A 12,000-nucleotide genomic window follows, 5' to 3' on the forward strand; every position below is an offset into this window, starting at 1 on the left:
GGGGCTCTGGCTGCCCTGGGGACCCAGGCTAGGTGACCGTAGGCACCCTGCACTGCCCAGCCCCAGGGCTGCTGCTGCTGCTTGGGCAGGGTTTGCTCCACAGATCTCAGAGGGAACAGAGAGCACCACTGATCCTGCTCTACGGATCTCAGAGGGAACAGAGAGCACCCTGAACAGCCCCAGTACCAATGGGAACGCTCCCCCCATGCACACACAGAGCTGTGGCAGGGTTTTGTCATCCACCAAGAGCCAAATCACAGTTCCAACCCTGTGTTTCCTCTGATGAAGTCTCTGTGTGAAGCATTTGTAGCCATGGGAGTTCTCATTCCCATCTTGAACTGTCTGGGATTGTGGGTGAGGACAGGCTGTAGAAATGGCAGTGGCTGATCCTTTTGCATCTTGGCTACAAGTCAGCTGTGTTCCCATTTAATTCACTCTGTGAGCATAGGAGTGCAGCTCGTATAGAAGTGCCTAAGTGACTTGAGAAAATAAAGAAGTCTGAGGTTAAAATATGAATCAATTAATCTGGGTTATTGGTGAGCCTTTGGCTTTCTGAGTAAGAGTACCTTCTAAAGATCCCAAAAGCTCCATTTCTAGGGTAGGGGTGGGCAGTGCTTTAGCCAATCGGGGCAAACCAGGCAGGCATGATGGTGGGGTCTGGGATGGAACTCCCCTGCTGCTCTGTTTCGTCATCCTGAGATGTTGGAGCAAGTCTCCGGGCTGCTTGTTTGAGGTCTTCATGTGCTGGGGAGGTCCAGGCAGCCCTGGAGCTTCTCCTGAGCCGTGGGAGAGACAGAGAGGCTCTGCATGTGCTGGACAGGCTCATGTCACAGCCTGGAGCTTGTAGGAAATGCCCTGAAATTCCCTAGGAAAACCAGAGTAGTAGAACATGACATTTTCACATTTCTAATCTAAAGAATTTCCATGCATATGCAGCCTATGCAAGAAGCTGAAGGACAGCTGCAAACACTTCCTTTACCAAAAAGAAGGGAAAAGTCTATACAATGAAGCAGAACAGCAAACACATAGAAAAATCGATGCGTTTGGATTTTTTTGGAAGGTAACATGGTTTTAATTTAGTCTGAGGTGAACAGGATGGGCTGTAGAGCCCAGTGTGGTGAGCAGCACAGACCTCGGCTGGTGCTCTGTACCAGAGCATCCCAGGAGCAGCTGAGGGCAGTGGGAGCCATCCTGGCTGTGAGTTCTAATACCTGGAAATGGCATCCTGTGGGTATTAATCCCTTGGATGAGGAGCCTCACAACATCCAAACATGAAGAAATAGCTGAGGGTTGATCCATCATGCCATGGGTGTGTTCATGGTCCCTGAAATATTAGTGCTGTCATGAGCATGGCGTAGCACAGGCATCTCTTTGTCTTCTTGATATTGGATTTAGGCCGAGTGCCCTAGTTCATAATGCTGCTGCTCTCTTACATATAATTGCTCTTGACACAAGCATAAAACAAATGTAAAAATCTGAATACCCTGGCAATGCAGAGCCTTTATTTTTGTCCGTCACTAATAATAATGTCTCATTTTGGCTTATAGGACAGAAAACTCACAAAAGTAGAGAGGCAGAGATTTAAAGAGGAAGCAGAAATGTTGAAAGGTCTACAGCACCCAAACATTGTGAGGTTTTATGACTTCTGGGAATCGTGTGCAAAAGGCAAAAGATGCATCGTGCTGGTTACTGAGCTGATGACCTCTGGAACGCTGAAGACGTAAGTACTGCGCTCCTGGCAAAGGGCTAAGAATAGCAGCAGACATTTATAGCAAAATCCTACTTTTGTATGCTGAAAAAAGCCATCTTCAGATAAAAGCAAAAAATGGAGCTGTTCTCTGGTGTCTGTCATTTGTCCCTGCATTTGAACCGCAGTGGTTTGACAGGCAGAATTTGGCCTTCATCTCTTTCTGCCTGCTTCCCTGTTTCGGTTATGCAACTCGAAGCTGTTCTCTGGCGTGTTTTATCTTCCACCTGTGACGTTTGGATTTGTCAGGGTGTGTTCTGTGCTTGCTTTTGGGCTTGTATTTGCACCTTTTGTTAGGGAATTCAAATGGAATAGCACTTGAATGGTAGAATCTCTCAGAAGCTGAAGGTGCTCTAGGTTATCTCCTAAACAATATTAATAGCTTCTGGTACTGACAGTCTTGTTAAGGCTGATATAAAGCAGTTGGCATGAATTCTGGAACAGATTTTCAGCCCCAATGGGAGCAGTACTCAACCAGTGTGCTGCTCTGCCAGTGCATTAGCAGGCCCAACGTCTTCCCCAAACGTCCCCTTGCAACCAGCGCTTCAGGTAAATAGAAGGAAATGTAGGTGCGTGGTACAAAGGTCTAAGTCTTGTGGTTAAAACTAAACTTTGGTGTTCTTCTGATTCAAAATATATGAGCATATTCTACAGCTCTTCTCTGCATTAAATTAATCGCTGACTATAAGACTTCAAAATATTTGGTTGTATTTGCACCAAAAATGCTTATTATCATCCTCCCTAAAACTGAATGCTCTAATTCCTCCTTTTAAAAGATCTATTTCATTCAATTTTGGGATATTTCTGTGTTGCTCTTGTGGCATCTAATAAGGGGCTTTTATCCATAGTGGAGTTTCAGAAAAGTTAAGCTATCCTGTTAAAGCCCCTTAAATCTCTAACAAAATGTTTTCACTTCCTTTATACCCGCTTGTGTGTATGTTGTGCTCCAGGTATCTGAAGAGGTTTAAAGTGATGAAACCTAAAGTCCTGCGGAGTTGGTGTCGGCAAATCCTGAAGGGTCTTCTTTTCTTACACACAAGAACTCCACCAATAATTCACAGAGACTTGAAATGTGATAATATTTTTATTACTGGACCAACTGGATCTGTGAAAATAGGAGACTTGGGTCTGGCAACACTCAAAAGAGCTTCATTTGCCAAAAGTGTCATAGGTAATGCTCTTGTTCTCCTTGGCTTCCCTCGGTCAGTATCGTGGCTGTCTATTTAACATTTTCCTTTCCCATTTTGCATTAGTGGTTTTTAAATTGCAGATTGGTAGTGGAAGTTAAAGTGGGTTTGGGACTGTTGCCTCTATACCCCTATAAAAACAGGAATCAGAAAATAATGGTATCATAACTTCCTCTTCTCCTCCTTCTTGTATCATCCTTAATGCTTAGGGAGCTCAGTACCAGTGAAGTCAAAATAATAAAAAATTCAGATATGTGCTTGGCTGCTGTGGGTCTGCTTAATTTAATTGATTTTAATGAACTCGTGTTTGTCTATATTTGTTAAGTTTCTCTCATTTTTAACTTCTAGTAACTGGTGGTGTTTTTCTCTCTTGAGGATCAGTATTTCTTCAAATAATTTTTTTGCAGGGTAACAATTGTTCATGGGACATATTGGAATAATATCAATAATAACAATAGCGGGAATAATATAAGTAATACCAATACTGGGAATCATTCCAAAAGTACTAATATTGGGAATAATATCAGTATTGCCAATACTGGGAATAGTATCAGTAGTACCAATACAAGGAGTAGCATCAGTAATACCAACATTGGTAAGAATATTAGTAATACTTACACAGGTTTTTGTAAAATCAGTTATGAACAGAACACCATCATAATGCACTCATGTCTGAAAGGAATTTGATACTGTGAGGGCTGCAGGATGCTGGCAAAGTGTCTGCATTCATTTTGGCAATAAAACTGAGTTTATAATTTTCATGAGTAGTACTGCTCCAAGGAGAGAATTAAGGAGGCTTGGAAACACTGGTGATGAGTAATGCTGCCCCCTCTGCAGAGGGAGTAGCTCTAAAGGTATATCAGTAGCTGCATTTCACGTTGGCTGGAAGGGATGAAATCAGCACACTGCGGTGTCTCTGCAGGAGCCCAGCCAGGGCAAACCAGCTCCTGCCAAGAGCAGCTGAGTGGGTGCTGAACAGCTTCACGTTTAGCTGGGCTGTTGTGTTGAAGGATGCTTGTAGGTATTCCTTTCCACTCCAAGGAATGCGAGAAAATGTCATTTTTGTCCTGTTTTGGAATGGTGCCAAGTATTCAATATGCTTCTTGGACTATTGCTATCTCTTTTTCAGATTTGTTTTAAATGCTCTGTAATTCATGAGATTCACTTGTGCTGCTGAGTCGTGCTCCTTCTAAAGCAAGGCAGCAGCTCCAAAATAATTTCCTGTGGCAGCTGTTAACTCTTTATGAGCAGCAGCCTCTGCCTTGGTGACAGCTGTAACAAACATCCAGAGAGGGACTGAGCCTCCATGACACAGGTTTGGCTGATTTGCTAAGGCTGGAGGAATGAGTGTCTTTGAGGTGGAACATAAACAAGGGAAGAGATGAATCTTGAATTTTGCGAAATTAATTTTACAGAAATGCTTGTTCATGAGTTAAGTCGAGTCTGCTTCAGAAATGTGTGCGAAAACAGACCCTAATTTTGAGGGTTCTCCTATATGTTTAAAAGAGTTTAGGACAAGTCAGAAAATCCTAGAATGGTTTGGATTGGAAGGGGTCATAAAGATCATCTTGTCTGCCATGGAGGAAACAAAAAAAAATGCAAATGCAAATAAAAACAAGAGTGAAGGTTCTCATTTCTTCTTCCCTTTTCACCTCCCCGACCCTGTACAAATCCTTCTTTTCAGCCAGAGATAAACCATTCTCTCACTTCAGTAGGGGCAGGAAATGAACCACAGCTCATTTTCTTGTTCATTTTTGAAATTTTTATTTCTTTTCCTTCCCCCCCTCCCCTCTGTCCTGTTTTCCCCTCTGCCTTGCTTTGGATTATTGTCAGCAAGCCATGGGCATGGAAGTACTCCCTGGAGGATGCTTGAGCTCTTTTGGAATCATCTTGCATGCACCTATACACTGTTGTATTGGGCACACTTCTCACGGGTGAAAAAGCTTGTGGTTAAAGCCATTTGGACTCCTGTAAAAAATCAACATTATCTTTGTATGTCTGTGTAGGAACACCAGAATTCATGGCCCCGGAAATGTATGAGGAACACTATGATGAATCTGTGGATGTCTACGCGTTTGGAATGTGTATGCTGGAAATGGCTACCTCAGAATACCCTTACTCAGAATGCCAGAATGCTGCTCAAATCTACCGAAAAGTAACCTGTGTGAGTATGCGTCCTTAATTGGTATTGGATCTTGTCATTGGAAGGTTCAAAAGCATATTTTGATGAGGTGTCAATACTGCTGAGTGTATACCGCGTTCTAGAAGTTGAGGTATCTGAGCTCTGGGTTGCACAAACCTGTTTCAGTCTTATGTGTAAGCTTACAATTCTAGACTTGGAGTGTGTTTTGATGCAGCTACGTGAAATATTTTCAGTTATCTTTGTCACTGCTTTTATCTCCATTGGCCACAAATACAGTCCAATGGGCTGATGCTTAGTAGTTTAATTTTTCTTAGAGTTTTGCTTTCAATCCAGAGCCACTTAGAAATAATTTGAAAGCCCACAAAAGGCCTCAGAAGCTGCTCAGCAGTGCAGTTGTCTTCATGCTGTGGATGTAGCGGCTCCCATGGCATTGCAGGGAGGTGAATGTATGCAGCCGTGGGTCTGCTGGCTGCTGACCATGCTCTGCACCATGCACTGGCTGCAAACCATGCTGCAGCTTCTCAGAGACATGGAATGGGTTTGATGGCTCAGGGGAGTTCCTTACCTTTATCTCTGTTATTCAAGGCTAGGTTGGGCAGGGCTTGGAGCTACATGGTCTAATGGAAGGTGTCCATGCCCATTACAGGGAGGTTGGAATGAGATGGTTTTTAAGGTGCCTTCCAACACAAACCATTCTGTGATTCTGTGATCCTAGAGCCACATGGTTACTCCATGTTATTATTCCATGGTTCTTTATCACAGTGTTTATTAGCTTTGGCACAAGGGATGTTGGCTCTGTTTTGGTATGGTACTTCAGATGTGGCCTAAATGCCACAGTGTGGGCAGCGTAGGAGACACGTTCTTGGACTCTAGAGCTTTACAGAGTGGCTACAAGAGGCTCTTCTAATTTCAGGCTCTATAGCCTCATGTCCTGCATGTGAGACTGGTCAGGTACTCACTATCACCGTGGGAGCTGGTGTTACTGGGAAGGTATGTGTGCACCTGGAACCACAGAGAACATTGAGCTCTTCATTGCTCCATGTACCCAGAGAAACTGTATGCACACCTTATAGCCATCTGGAGTATTGGTTATTAAGACTTTGCAAGGCTCCTAAGCCTCATTTATCAAAGCAGTATCCAAGATGGCAAAGAATAATGATTAATCAGAGGATTCCTAATTCGATGTTATATTTCAATGTTTAGACTTAAGTAGCCATTATTTTAAACACTGATGGAAACCTGAGCCAACTCGTTTTCTATGGCAGTAACATTTACACAGCTCAGGATTAGATGGTAAATTATTATAGTTTTGTAAAACTGGCTTTATACTGGCAGCTTCGGAGAGGTGGGAGATGATGTTTATCATACAGAAAAAGCAATGGCGGAGAAGCTGTTGAAAGGTCCTTGTAGGGGGTATTTTTGAAGCAGAACTGTCTGGCAGGGAAAGCTGAAGACAAAAGCATCAGGTACCAGCATGGAGGGTGTGCAGTTTTCATCTGAATTTAGGGTAGTAGCAGTGGAAGCAAAGGCACCAAGATTCCTTAGATGCCAAAATTGGCATTACTGTTTTTCCAAGGAAAGGGTTAACCAGCTCCCTGTGGAGTGGAGAAAGCCCTGTCAAATGCCATGAGCTACACAACTGTCAGGCAGGAAGGAGGAGCAGGGGGTGGACCTCTGGGGTGAGGGTGCAGGAGGAGCCTCGTCCTGGGGGAGATCCTTTATCCCAGGAGGGACCTTCTGGTGGGCTCAACAGCTTCTCTAGTGGAGCTGCATCTGAAGGGGAGCTGCTGACAGAAGGGACCCTGCTCCAAGCGATGTGAGTGGCCTGTGGGGTCTGAGGAGGTGGTGGAGGAATTTGGGATGTGGGGTCCTGAGCTAGCACCATGCAGTGGAGTCTGCCCTAAGCTGGGGCAGTGACTGCAAAAAGACAAAGTGACTCTAAGATCACTTGAATGAAGAGTTAGGTTTGGTGATGCAGCAGCTTGTGTGAGCCTTGGGGCTTATAGACTGAAATACAGTCAAAAATGGAGTGTAGGCTGAACACAAGAGGCTGACTTAGACTGTTTTCTTCCAGTATTAGGTTAGTTTTGGGGCTCTCACTAGAGCAGAAGGTGGCTCTGACCTTCTTGGATGGAGAGCATGCAGTGCCTCTGAATGCTGCAGCTTCTCGGTGGGACATTTGCTTCTTTATTGAAGCTGGGGCTTTTTTGCACCAGAAATATAAATACTATTTCTAGTGTTTAAAATTGAGAGTCAGTGCATTGTGAAATGTGTTTGCTGTGTCTAGCTGTCTGATGCCTTTATTTAAAAAGTATAAAATAAAATAGTTTTCTTTTCCTGCCTTGGGCTCAGCATTGCAGTGGCAACCACCAGAAGTGTTCCTAGCATCCTTAGGGATTGGAATTGCTGGCTAGAGTTTGCATTAAGGAGTGACAACCAACAAAATATTTAGACCGCCTACCTTCTGTTGGGTCCCACTGAAGTGATATTCCCTCTGCTGCCCAGCATAGGCAGGGTATGATTTGCGTTTTGCCACTATAATATCTTTTTCAGTAGTTTCTAATCTGTGTCCTAACACTCTACCATGCCCTTGCCTGGTACTAGGACATGAGATACATCTCAAGTCCCAGCTGTCCAAGTACCACATGTTGGTCGTCCTTATTGGTGTAGAAAATGTAAGCATTACCTTTCTGAGACATTATTTCAGCATATGTCACATTCTGCATGTCTGTAGTGTAAGATTATTATACTTAATTTATTTCAGTGATCTTTTATTCTGCCTGACTGTATTCTTATGGCTTAATTGCTGCTTTAATTTTTGGATTCCTGTTTTTCTGTGTATGCCTGTATGTTTGCAGTTGTCCAGGATAAGGAGGTGATCATGTTTGGGAATGTGCAGAGTGGCTCATTTCTCTGTCAGATGAGACGTGCTTGTTCCAACTTGTCACCTCTCTGCTCTTTCAGCCTGAATGATAGAGTGTAAACAATTCAAAAATGGATATGTACCGTAAATAGAAAACACATCTTTCCCATGCAGTGGGGCCAAGCCACGTTTACCACAGCTCACTTTGAAGTGATTTCCTGGTCAGCATATTTGCAGTGCCCTTCGTTCTGATGCCATAATCTCATTTTTCATGCATAACTTGATGGTTTTTCTTATTCAGATTTTTTTTGTGTTTAATCATTCTGCCAAGTGATTTTGATGTAGACAATAGTGATGAAACATTGGAATCCGTGACCTTCCCAGGCTGCTCCAGCCTAGTGTTTTCTTAGGTATGTGCTTCAGAATGCACAGCAGAACAGCTGCATCTCCAGAGAGTTCCTGGCCATCTCCTTGGGTTTAGTGGTACAAACCTGTGCTTCAGAGCAACCCACCCTGTGACAGTGTTCTGGTTTGCATGTAAAGCTTTCCTATTGTCTGTTCTCATCAGCTATTGAAGGTTTTCTCAGCATTCGCAGGCTGCATGCCATAGTGCACACAGACAGAATTAATGCTGTGGCACAATGACAGCAGGCAAATAATGCTGTCAGTGTCATTGCGTGGACTTCTTGTGGCTTTCTGAGATCTTCTTAGATCTGCAGGTAATCCTCTTAGCTTCGCATTAAGATGGAGCACCATTCTGGAGGGAAACAGATGAGTTTATAATTGTACACAGTGATGTCATGGAACAAAATCCTGGTAAAATTGAGAGCTTTACCTTCATTTCAGTGACTTCAGAGAGTGTGTGCCAGGGTGCAGTTTCAGTTGGAAACATGGCTTCACCTTTTTTGGTAGAGGGTTTTTTCCTTTTTTAGGAATGACATGAGCCCAGAGTTACCTTCAGGTGGAAGGTGGAGTGGTAGCCCAGAGCAGGCTGTCTCTGGGGTGGATGGGCACTTCTAGGGACCAGGAAAGCCTCTAGAAAACTGACTGATGTGGGTCAGACATGCCAGTGACTTTTGTGGCGTTCTCTGTGTCCCTTCAGAGCATCACGTGCTCCTCTTCCAAAGTGTGCTCTCTGATGGAAAATGGCAAGCGGCTGTTTTTAGACCCTGCAGAATAAGCAGCACATTTTTTCCCTCAGCATGAAGGATGCAACTTTTTCTGTATGTGTCTGGCTGTAGACTCAGCTGCCTTGTACTGGAGGGCAATGGATCACAAATCTTAACTGCTTCAGAAAGAAGGGAATGGCAATAAGTGGCGGTGAGGGAGTCAGAATATATCATCCTGTTTGAGACAGAGAAGCTCTCAGTTTGATCTCTCATTTTGCTGTTGGTTTATATATTTGTATATCTATTTTAACATTTAAGGAATCTGTATTTTCATTATGCCCCTTATGTCACCCAGTGAGCCCTGCATTTCACATTTGGTGGCAGTGAATTTATTTTAATTTATAAGAGGTTGTACAGCTTTCAAACGGTCATGGATAATCTCTTAGCTAATACACTTTGAATTTTGGTGCCGTGTTTCCTTGGGAATGCTCAGGGAAGACCTTGTTTACATGAATGAGATGAGTCCTTTGATGGCAAATAGAGTCCCCCTTCATTGTCAGGGGCACTGTGCTGCAAGGGAGGCCAATGAGCTGGCCTTGGAGAGTTTAATGAAGAGTAAGGAAGAAAAGCATCCTATAGCACAGGGACAGGGAGAAAACACTTTGCAAAAACAGCCCTGTTCAGTACTTCACTCCACGTGCTTTGTCCTCGTTTGTTTTAGTCATTTAATCATAGCTTAGCTGTTCAGCAGATTAACACAATGGATATTTGGAGAGGAGTCAGTGTTCCATTCAAAGATGGAGAAAATAAAGTGTTGGTGGAAGAGTCGCTGTTTTTAATTTGTGGAAGCAATTTGTAAGGGCAATATTGGGAACCAGTCATCGAGGATCTGATGCTCTGGGCTTGCTGTGCCAGGCCCTCCCCACCATCGCAGGGAGGAATTTCTTTCTTATATCTAATCTAAACCTGCCTCTCTTCAGGTTAAAGCCTTTATTAGATCTTACTATGCTTTCTTCCTGGCAAGTGTCACTCTAATATGGAAATCAGTTTTCTCATAGCAAACAGCAGTGAATTGAAGTGTATAGATTTATCCTTCTTCCTGATGGAGAACACACTAGACTCTCTGTAGCTTAAAGGTGAATTATGGTACACAGGAGTCCTGCTGAAACTACATTTTGATGGTGCTTTGTTTTCTTTCATTTCTAATTCAGGTATCAGAGCTCTCCTAAGAGCTCGCCTTGGCACATTGGAGCCAGCCTGGGCTTTGCAGCCTGGGAACTCCAGTGCCTTTTGACACATTTTTCTAATATACAAAATTTGAACCCTTGTCTCATCAGTAAGATTTAGGTTTGCTTAAGCAAATAATTCTTTTTAGTGAGTCACAGCCAGCCAGCCACATGTATAGATTATTTTGTTTCGTTCTCACAAAAATGGGTTTCTTTGGATCTCCGCAGCTTTCTGCTGAAGCAAAGCCAAGGAGCTGAGTCTTTGAGTGACTGTTCTATATATTTATTACTGTTTTTTCAAAATCTACCATTTACATATTTCACACTAAAATTTCAAGACAAATAGGGGGTTGTTGATCTAAAATTAATGAATAAAGTTTGAAGTAGAATCTGAGGCTTGAATAGCAACAGAATGTTCATAAAAGGATAAAAGCATAATCTGATGCTGAAATATTTGGAAATTCTGAGAGAGGCTCCAGCCCTCATTGAAATTCATCCATAAAATTTATTCAAGACGTAATTCAGTGTATTACTTGCAGACCCTCTTTGAAAATACTTGTTTTCTTCTTTTAATCCATTGGGTGAGCCAGAAGTCCACTCTGCAGAGCTCCTTGTCTGTGACTGCATGAGCCATTATTTACTGTTATTTCAGAGTGAAACTTTAAAAGGATTTGTATGGAGCTAAATGTCCAATTCCCATTCGGTTATGTGCTTAACCACATTCTGCTTTTTTAGATAAAAGAAATTGTGTTTCCTTTTTGTTCTGCTCATTGACTTCACTGGAAGTACTTGGGTCCTTAAGTGATAAGGTCCAGCTGCATCATCTCTTCTCAAATAAATTTTGTCATATTTTCATCCATATACATCTTGGTTTAGTAGGTAGAGGTAATAATGTGTTTTTAAAAGGGAATCAATTAATTCTGTGATGCTGGACATCAAAAATAAACAGAAGAACTTCTTGCACTGCCACTTGCCACCTGTAGCTGAATATATACATGGATGTGGGGACACTGATTCTGCTTCCCAGGGTTTTCTTCTGCAGTGGGTGGTTGGTTTTTCCCCTTGAAAGGCCATGCTCCTAGGTTGCTGTTCCAAATCTGTTCCCAGCAAAAATGCTAACATTAGACAGAAATTTAACTAGATTTATAGGTCGCACCTGCTCTATCACATATTCCCAAGGGGTTTCTAATAATATCCTGGGAAATTCAGGAGCAATACAGAGATGTTGTGTTCTCCTGCTTCCCTGCTTTGTTTTGGGGTTGATCTTTAATTTTTTATGTAGAGGGGAATGTGTTGGAGAGTGTTTGGGTCATGGACAAGCAAGAGGTTTGTAGGAAACAGGCATATGGACTATTCCAAGGTATTTTTCACTCATTTTCAGTACTAGCTATCTGAAGAAAACTATGATTATCTGTCTTTATTAATTTAGTGCTTTGGGAGTTGAGGCAAAAGCATAAAAGGAATAATTTCAGAAAATGGTTATTTTTGAAATTTAAAGTTAGCTGTTTCTTGAATATTTACTTCAGAGTCCAGGAGATATAAAGGTAAAATTTGCAAAGGTACCTAAAGAAAAAGGGATACTTTCCCTGTGTATGGCTGAACTCGTGTAAACTACTGTATTAATTCTGAAGTGCAATGGTATTTAGAAATACCATTTCTAAATGAGGATCCATGAGGATTGGTGCCCCTAAATCCTCAACTCAGTTTTGCATTAAGACTAACAAC

The 12,000-nt window shown here is 42.5% G+C and overlaps 1 protein-coding gene across 2 annotated transcripts in view; it reads left to right on the forward strand.

Annotated features, from left to right (window-relative positions):
- Positions 1-12,000, forward strand: part of WNK2 (WNK lysine deficient protein kinase 2) — an 89,177-nt gene that overhangs the window by 34,094 nt on the left and 43,083 nt on the right. For both annotated transcript variants that reach the window (XM_068201434.1, XM_068201435.1), the window contains exons 2-4: positions 1,548-1,720; positions 2,698-2,918; positions 4,941-5,098. In XM_068201434.1, the coding sequence (XP_068057535.1) occupies positions 1,548-1,720; positions 2,698-2,918; positions 4,941-5,098 (552 nt within the window). The remainder of the gene's footprint in view (positions 1-1,547; positions 1,721-2,697; positions 2,919-4,940; positions 5,099-12,000) is intronic.

This window comes from Anomalospiza imberbis, chromosome 11 (genome assembly GCF_031753505.1).
Source record: "Anomalospiza imberbis isolate Cuckoo-Finch-1a 21T00152 chromosome 11, ASM3175350v1, whole genome shotgun sequence".
Lineage (NCBI taxonomy): Eukaryota > Metazoa > Chordata > Aves > Passeriformes > Viduidae > Anomalospiza > Anomalospiza imberbis.